This window comes from Bufo gargarizans, unplaced genomic scaffold, assembly GCF_014858855.1.
Source record: "Bufo gargarizans isolate SCDJY-AF-19 unplaced genomic scaffold, ASM1485885v1 original_scaffold_1195_pilon, whole genome shotgun sequence".
NCBI classification, from domain to species: Eukaryota; Metazoa; Chordata; class Amphibia; order Anura; family Bufonidae; genus Bufo; species Bufo gargarizans.
In genome coordinates, this window is record NW_025334271.1 from 7,279 (window position 1) to 16,219 (window position 8,941).

The 8,941-nt window shown below is 54.5% G+C and overlaps 1 protein-coding gene across 1 annotated transcript; it reads left to right on the forward strand.

Annotated features, from left to right (window-relative positions):
* The first annotated feature begins 1,435 nt into the window (after positions 1 to 1,435).
* Positions 1,436 to 2,698, forward strand: LOC122923108 (G-protein coupled receptor 4-like). The gene has a single exon (XM_044273833.1). The coding sequence runs from the start codon at positions 1,571 to 1,573 to the stop codon at positions 2,696 to 2,698; it is 1,128 nt and encodes a 375-aa protein (XP_044129768.1). The 5' UTR covers positions 1,436 to 1,570.
* Positions 2,699 to 8,941: the final 6,243 nt, after the last annotated feature.

Here is an 8,941-nt window from a genome sequence, read left to right on the forward strand (position 1 = left end):
CACTAAGCACAGCAGCAGCATCCTCTCCCTACACTAGTATCAGCAGCAGCATCCACTCCCTACACTAAGCACAGCAGCAGCATCCTCTCCCTACACTAAGCACAGCAGCAGCATCCTCTCCCTACACTAAGCACAGCAGCAGCATCCTCTCCCTACACTAAGCACAGCAGCAGCATCCTCTCCCTACACTAAGAACAGCAGCAGCATCCTCTCCCTACACTAAGAACAGCAGCAGCATCCTCTCCCTACACTAGTAACAGCTGAGTAACGTGCAGCGCTACGTTACTCCAGCTTATATAGAGCCTGGGTCACATGCTGCTCCGGACAATCACAGCCATGTCATTAGTAAGCATGGCTGTGATGGCTTCTAAGGTCAGACAGTTAACCGCTTGTTGATTGCCTTTCAACAAGCGCCAAGAAATCGCTGAACACCAAACTTTTACTGAAATGTTCAGGTTCGGGTCCGGGGTCCAAAAATCCTAAAGTTCAGTACGAATCCGAACTTTAAAGTTCGGGTTCGCTCAACCCTAGTCCTCAGAGATCTCCTTTATTCCTGCCATAATACACTTCCAGAGATGTGAAGGTCAGACTTTCATATATCCCTGTTCTTCACATAAAACAAGTTGCTTCTCACAACTGATTGTCACCCCATTTGATGAAGACACCTCCACATTATCTGCTGATCCTAAAGGTTCACATATTTCTACTGCTCACAGAAATGTCATATTGGATCACTTTCGTCCAGGTCTAATATTTGACTCATTTCTTTGATTTTGGTTCTTTATCTAACTTTCGGGACTTGTGTGAAACTCTGATGTAGTTTTAGGTAAAATTTATGCAGAAATATGGAAGATTCTGAAGGGTTCACAAACATTCCAGCACCACTGTGTTAAGTCCTAGCAGCAGAATTATGTAAGACCCTATAGAGTATATGGAGCATGGTAAGTGTAGGGCGCTATGTACTATAGGGCTGTAGGTATGATAGCCATGCACTATTACTACAGCCCTATAGCGGTATGTGGCACCCTACACTTACCGTAGGCTGGCTTACAGGTCATTGGTGACATCCAGGCCTGCAATGCTGAGCTACTGAGTAGTTTCTGAGGCCGGGGGCCCAGGACATCACCAGGATTTTTCCCTATAAAGTCATGAATAATGATTCCAGGATGCTGAAATGCCTAAACTTACGTTCAGAAGGCGGGCCGCAGGGCAGAGCACAGCTTGCCGAGAGAGTGAGGCCTTTCCAAAAGGGGCATGGTGATTACAAAAATAAATTCCTCAGAGGTCAAGCCACAAATGGAGATAAGTTTGCCATCTGGCATGTTGTGGAGAAGCGTGCCTCCATATGACTTGCCCAATTCTTCTGGATTTACATTCTTTGCACCTTTCTGTTCCATGAAATGGTTCTCATGGTCTTCTTTATCTCCACAGAGACCCTGCCATTCCTGATCATGATGATGTAGTATTCCTAAATCATGCGCCACCATGCACAGCCATCCCACGGACCTGAGCAGCACTAAGCACCCCACCAGGAGCAGGAGGAGACATGGAGGTGCCAAGAACCTAACGTATGGTCAACAAGTGGAATTTACAGGAAATTGGACAGAATTCCTCTCGAAGCACATCTCCTTTATCTAACATGTCTAACTTCACTCTAGATGCTTGCAATGTTGACTCTGACCTGGATGGCGTGCTTCCTCCATCCCTCTACGCCGTTGTGTTCGTAGTGGGACTCCCAGCCAATCTTCTGGCCCTCTGGGCCGCCTGGCTGCAGGTACGGAAAGGGAAAGAACTTGGAGTCTACCTTCTAAACCTCAGCCTGTCAGATCTCCTGCTCATTTGTGCACTACCACCCTGGACGGACTACTACTTACGGAGAGATGTATGGGGGTATGGGCCGGGGGCCTGCCGCCTTTTCGGTTTCATCTTCTACACTAACCTGTATGTAGGTGCTGCCTTCCTGTCCTGTGTCTCAGCTGACCGCTACCTGGCTGTGGCACATCCTTTGAGGTTCCCTGGTGCCCGGCCCATCCGCTCTGCTGCGGCTGTCTCAGCACTGGTGTGGGTCCTAGAACTGGCAGCCAATGCCCCCCCCCTGTTCAGAGACGCTATCACCAGAGACCGCTACAACCACACCTTCTGCTACGAGAGCTATCCCCTATCTGGGAAGGGAGATGCATTGGCCAATGTGGGGAGGGTATTAGCTGGGTTTTTATTGCCCTGGGCGATAATGCTTTTGTGCTATGCTGGGTTACTTCGTGCTCTGCGGGGCAGTGCATCCTGTGAGCAAAGGGAAAAGAGACGGGTGCGTCGGCTGGCCCTGGGGCTGCCCTGTGTGGCTCTGCTCTGCTATGGGCCCTATCATGCCCTGCTTCTCCTACGCAGCCTAGTGTTCCTGATCGGGGGAGGTTCGGTGGCAGCAGGTGAGAGCTGTGCCTTAGAAGAGCGGCTCTTCCCAGCTTACCATGCCTCTCTGGCAATGGCCACCCTGAACTGCTTGGCTGATCCGGCCCTCTACTGCTTGGCATGTCCAGGAGCGAGGGCGGAGGTGCTGAAAGCACTAGGCAGAGTGGTGGCATGGGCAATGGGAAAGGACAGGACTGGTTGGCAGGAAAGGGGTGGTAGAGGAGTCAGTGGTCGGGGTGAGGAGGTGGGAATGATGGAGATGGGTGGCAGAGGGGGCAGCTGCATTGTGTGAGCTGACCATCTACAAAACAATAAAGATATGGCGTCCTCTAATAAAGCCTGGATGTATTCCATAGAAAGAGCGATGATCTGCAGGTGGATATGGAAGGTCTCGCAGCTCCGTCTGCCATCTGTGTGCTGAGTCAGTGTGTGTTACGTAGACACATCCAGAACGCAGTGCAATCGAGTTACGCAGGAACAGCAGAGAGGAGGAGTGTGGGGTGCACAGCTGTTCCTGAAGAAGGATCGTGCTGTACCAGGCACAATACTCACAAAATAATCCCAAAACCTGCGCACCTGTCGGCCCAGACCCCCTCAAGTATCAGCTACTCCTGAGACCGCTCACAAAATGAATGTGACAGTTCTGTCATGGCTGAGTACGTATGAGGCGTCTAAAGAGACTCCCTCTAAGGCAAGGAAGGTCTATGAGGCTGACCCACATCATAGGGGCTGCCCCGAGGGGCTCAGCGCACATTTGTCCTGCTCACCTTCTGAGGATGCCACCTTCAGACGTCATATATTCAAGTCAATCCTGGAAAACACAAGGGGGGACATTTATCAATAATGGCGTCATTTGCGGCAAAAAAATACTACAGTTACAAATCAAAACTGGTGATTTGTTTCACCTCATACCAAAAGGCGCACACCGCTTGTAAAATGTCAACTTCATTATCCGCATATTTCTCCCGATTTGCAACATTTTAACACCAACAGCAATAAAATGCGACTTTTTTAAACCAAAATGCGCTATTTCAGCCACCCCCCTGCCGGACTACACTTAATTGCAACTTTTTACACAAAACGCCACCACATAAGCTGCTTAATTGTCCGCAACAATTAAATCGATTTCTGCCAATAAGAGGATGATAAATGGGGCGCGATATGCGCCAATCTGATATCCCCGCCCACTTTGACCGCTATAACTCATTTCTGGCATGGCGCATTCTTTATGGTGACAATTCTGGAGAAAACAATTTATATATTTGGTGCAAATCAAAACACCATTCTTTTTGGTGCATTTTACGCCATAATTCTGGTGCAACGGGCTTAATAAATCTCCCCCAAAATGTCAAGATGGCTGCTCTAGGCAGACACTGTATAGCGGCGCTCGTCCATCACTACTTACATGTACTAGAAGGTAGGGCTCCTCTCCGCTATCTACCTCCCATCTTCCCACTGGCTGACATCACTCCAGCCCTTGCTCTTCCTCGCTGGGTCATCTGGTGACAGCTGGGAAACATCTGCATCATATGTCAGCCTGGGAATGTGCTGTCCCTGCCGCAACCCAAAAGAGAGATCCTATCCGATCCATCAATTCTCCTCTCAGTGGATACCTCCAGTCAGGGTGCACCCTTATGTCCCTGTACGAATCAGGTCGGACATCCCCCCCTGTCCAGATCTAGTCGGGAGCGCCCCTCTTTCCCTGTAAGGATCAGGCCGGCGCGCCCCTCTGTCCCTGTACGGATCAGGCCGGCACGCCCCTCTGTCCCTGTACGGATCAGGCCGGCACGCCCCTCTGTCCCTGTACGGATCAGGCCGGCACGCCCCTCTGTCCCTGTAGGGATCAGGTCGGGAGCGCCCCTCTGTCCCTGTAAGGATCAGGCCGGCGCGCCCCTCTGTCCCTGTACGGATCAGGCCGGCACGCCCCTCTGTCCCTGTACAGATCAGGCCGGCTCGCCGCTCTGTCCCTGTACGGATCAGGCCGGCTCGCCGCTCTGTCCCTGTACGGATCAGGCCGGTGCGCCCCTCTGTCCCTGTACGGATCAGGCCGGCGCGCCCCTCTGTCCCTGTACGGATCAGGCCGGCACGCCCCTCTGTCCCTGTACGGATCAGGCCGGCTCGCCGCTCTGTCCCTGTAGGGATCAGGTCGGGTGCGCCGCTCTGTCCCTGTACGGATCAGGCTGACGCGCCCCTCTTTCCCTGTAAGGATCAGGCCGGCACGCCCCTCTGTCCCTGTACAGATCAGGCCGGCACGCCCCTCTGTCCCTGTAAGGATCAGGCCGGCACGCCCCTCTGTCCCTGTACGGATCAGGTCGGGTGTGCCACTCTGTCCCTGTACGGATCAGGTCGGGTGCGCCGCTCTGTCCCTGTACGGATCAGGCTGACGCGCCCCTCTTTCCCTGTAAGGATCAGGCCGGCGCGCCCCTCTGTCCCTGTACGGATCAGGCCGGCACGCCCCTCTGTCCCTGTACGGATCAGGCCGGCTCGCCGCTCTGTCCCTGTAGGGATCAGGTCGGGTGCGCCACTCTGTCCCTGTACGGATCAGGCCGGCTCGCCGCTCTGTCCCTGTACGGATCAGGCCGGTGCGCCCCTCTGTCCCTGTACGGATCAGGCCGGCGCGCCCCTCTGTCCCTGTACGGATCAGGCCGGCACGCCCCTCTGTCCCTGTACGGATCAGGCCGGCTCGCCGCTCTGTCCCTGTAGGGATCAGGTCGGGTGCGCCTCTCTGTCCCTGTACGGATCAGGCTGACGCGCCGCTCTGTCCCTGTACGGATCAGGTCGGGTGCACCACTCTGTCCCTGTACGGATCAGGCCGGCGCGCCCCTCTGTCCCTGTACGGATCAGGCCGGCACGCCCCTCTGTCCCTGTACGGATCAGGCCGCCTCGCCGCTCTGTCCCTGTAGGGATCAGGTCGGGTGCGCCACTCTGTCCCTGTACGGATCAGGCTGACGCGCCGCTCTGTCCCTGTATGGATCAGGTCGGGTGCACCACTCTGTCCCTGTACGGATCAGGCTGACGCGCCGCTCTGTCCCTGTATGGATCAGGTCGGGTGCGCCTCCATCATCCCCCGCTGGTATGGATCTGGTCTGGTGCGCCCCCCATCCCTGTACCAACCAGGTCGGGTGCGCCCCTCTGTGTGTGTACAGATCAGGTTGGGCATGCCCCCTTATCCGAATCTGGTCGGGTGAGCCGGTCTGTACCTGTACGGATCAGGTTGCGCTCTTTCCCTTCTCAGCCCCGCAGTGTGTCCACATTGCTTACTGCTGCTCTACAATTTGCAGCCTGGATGTCGCTGGTGGCACAAACTGGGTGCTACGTTTTTAACTCTGAACTTACGTATCTCTGGATATACTCACACTGCACCATCTACTGTACGCCCACTACTGCAAAACAACCGCAAAGCCAAAATACTCAATACAACCCTAAGCGAGGCGTGTAGTTTCCAAAATGGGGGTCACTTTTTGGGGCTTTTCACTGTGTTGGTCGCACAGAGGCTCTGCAGATGCCACATGAGACATGAAAACCATTGCAGGAAATCCATGCTCCAGGAGCGTAATGGCCCTCATGACCACGGGGGGATTCGTAGGGGTATCCACTGTACTGATCCCAAAAACCACTGCAGCAAAACCTGCATTCCAAAAGCCCAACGGTGCCCCTTCCGTCCTGAGCAGGGCTCCAAAACTGCAGAGCAGAGCCACATACGGGGAGAAACTGCAGAACGGACTGTCTGTCGCATTTTCCTCAGTAAATTTCTTTTTTAGGAATAAGAACAAAACGCATCAACCAAAATGTTCCCCTAAGTCTAATACACAGCGCAACGTGTCAGTAAACACGGTCTCGCGCTTGCCTACATAGAAGACATGAAACATGTCAGACTGGGAAACGCGGCTGTGTCCTTATGGAAAGGCGTCCAGACCAAGCCGCTTGACTGAAAGAAAACATGAGATCGCTCAGCTCCAAGAATGGGTTAGGGGACATTCAGCCCTCAAGGGGAGCCTATAAAAGGGCCGCTACTGCACATCTGGTGGATGGCTGAGATGGGAATCCCCATGTCCCAGCTGTGGATGTGCAGTCATGGAGTGAATCCAGACTATTACTCAGAGGTTATATAAAGGGTCAACGCGGAGGGCACAGTGAGCGCAGCCGCCGCCACATCCTTATCTACATTCCTCACATGTCACTCATACACCCCAGTAATAACTCGAAGGACACAAAAAATATGTCTCCAAAAAAGAGCCAGCTCCGCAACCACCACATGATGTCCCAGAAAAAAGGGTGCGAGAAAAGAATAAAGGGGGAGCGGGTCACTGCAAGGTGGAGGAAGGGAGAAGAGCGGTCACACTGCGGAGTACGGCTGCAGCTATCCATTATTATAGTAACCAAGTATTCTAATAAGAAAATAATTAAAAGAACGTTTTCCTTTCTAAAAACTCATCAGCTCCCCCCAGTGCCATCATCAGACCCTGTGACACCAGTCTTCAGCGCCATCAGCTCCCCCCAGTGCCATCAGTCCTCTGTGCCATCAGCTCCCCCAGTGCCATCAGCTCCCCCCAGTGCCATCAGTCCTCTGTGCCATCAACTCCCCCCAGTGCCATCAGTACTCTGTGCAATCAGCTCCCCCCAGTGCCATCAGTCCCTGTGCCATCAGCTTCCTCCAGTGCCATCAACTCCCAGCATGCCATTAACTCCCCCAAGTGCCATCAGTCCTCTGTGCCATCAGTCCCCCCATGCGATCAGTCCTCTGTGCCATCAGCTCCCCCCATGCCATCAGTCCTCTGTGCCATCAGCTCCCCCCATGCCATCAGTCCTCTGTGCCATCAGCTCCCCCCAGTGCCATCAGTCCTCTGTGCCATCAACTCCCCCCAGTGCCATCAGCTTCCTCCAGTGCCATCAACTCCCAGCATGCCATCAACTCCCCCAAGTGCCATCAGTCCTCTGTGCCATCAGTCCCCCCATGCGATCAGTCCTCTGTGCCATCAGCTCCCCCCAGTGCCATCAGTCCTCTGTGCCATCAGCTTCCTCCAGTGCCATCAACTCCCAGCATGCCATCAGCTCCCCCCATGCCATCAGTCCTCTGTGCCATCAGCTCCCCCCATGCCATCAGTCCTCTGTGCCATCAGCTCCACCAAGTGCCATCAGTCCTCTGTGCCATCAACTCCCCCAGTGCCATCAGTACTCTGTGCAATCAGCTCCCCCCAGTGCCATCAGTCCCCTGTGCCATCAGCTTCCTCCAGTGCCATCAACTCCCAGCATGCCATCAACTCCCCCAAGTGCCATCAGTCCTCTGTGCCATCAGCTCCCCCCATGCCATACTGATGGCATGGGGGGAGCTGATGGCACAGAGGACTGATGGCACTTGGGGGAGTTGATGGCATGCTGGGAGTTGATGGCACTGTGCCATCAGCTCCCCCCATGCCATCAGTCCTCTGTTCCATCAGCTCCGCCCAGTGCCATCAGCTCCCACAGTGCCATCAGTCCTCTGTGCAATCAGCTCCCCAGTGCCATCAGTCCTCTGTGCCATCAGCTCCCCCATGCCATTAGTCCTCTGTGCAATCAGCTCCCCCAGTGCCATCAGTCCTCTGTGCCATCAGCTACCCCAGTGCCATCAGACCCCCATGCCATCAGTCCTCTGTGCCATCAGCTACTCCAGTGCCATCAGAACCCCATGCCATCAGTCCTCTGTGCCATCAGCTTCCTCCAGTGCCATCAACTCCCCCAAGTGCCATCAGTCCTCTGTGCCATCAGCTACCCCAGTGCCATCAGCTCTCCAAGTGCCATCAGACCCCCCTAGTGCCATCAACTCCCCACATGCCATCAGCTCCCCCGAGTGCCATCAGTCCTCTATGCAATAGGCTCCCCCAGTGCCATCAGTTCTCCCCATGCCACCAGTCATCTGTGCCATCAGCTCCCCCAGTGCCATCAGTCATCTGTACAATCAGCTCCCCCCAATGCCATCAGTCCTCTGTGCTATCAGCGCTCTGTGCCATCAGCATCCCCCAGTGCCATCAGTTCCACATGCCATCAGCTCCCCCGCCGCCGCAGTTCTGAATACAGCGGCGGGGGACAGGAGCTGATAGTTCTCTGCCCCGCTACCGATGTTCTTCTCAGCAGCGCAGTGGAGGAGTCTCTCCCTCCTGTGCTGCCGCCGCCAATAAGAAGAGAGACAGGAGGAGGAGGAAGGGCTGTGGCCACTGCGCCACCAATGAAGATAACTGACCTGTTACTACAAATACAGGAGGCGGGTGCCGGAAATAAATAGCCGGCACCCGACCTCTATGACGGGGAGCTGCGATCAGCCGCAGTTAACCCTTCAGGTACCGCATCTGAAGGGTTAACTCCCTGTCATAGAGGTCGGGTGCCGGCTATTTGATTCCGGCACCCGCCTCCTGTATTTGTAGTAACAAGTCAGTTATCTTCATTGGTGGCGCTGTGCGCCCCCCCCCCCCCAACACCCCAGTATAATAAACATTGGTGGCGCAGTGACAATAAGGGTTAAAAATAAAAAAAATATTAACTCACCTCCTCCAATTGATCG

Bases quoted from the DNA above. Each gene is read 5' to 3' on its own strand.
- LOC122923108 (XM_044273833.1), top strand. From the start codon at position 1,571: ATGGTCAACAAGTGGAATTTACAGGAAATTGGACAGAATTCCTCTCGA.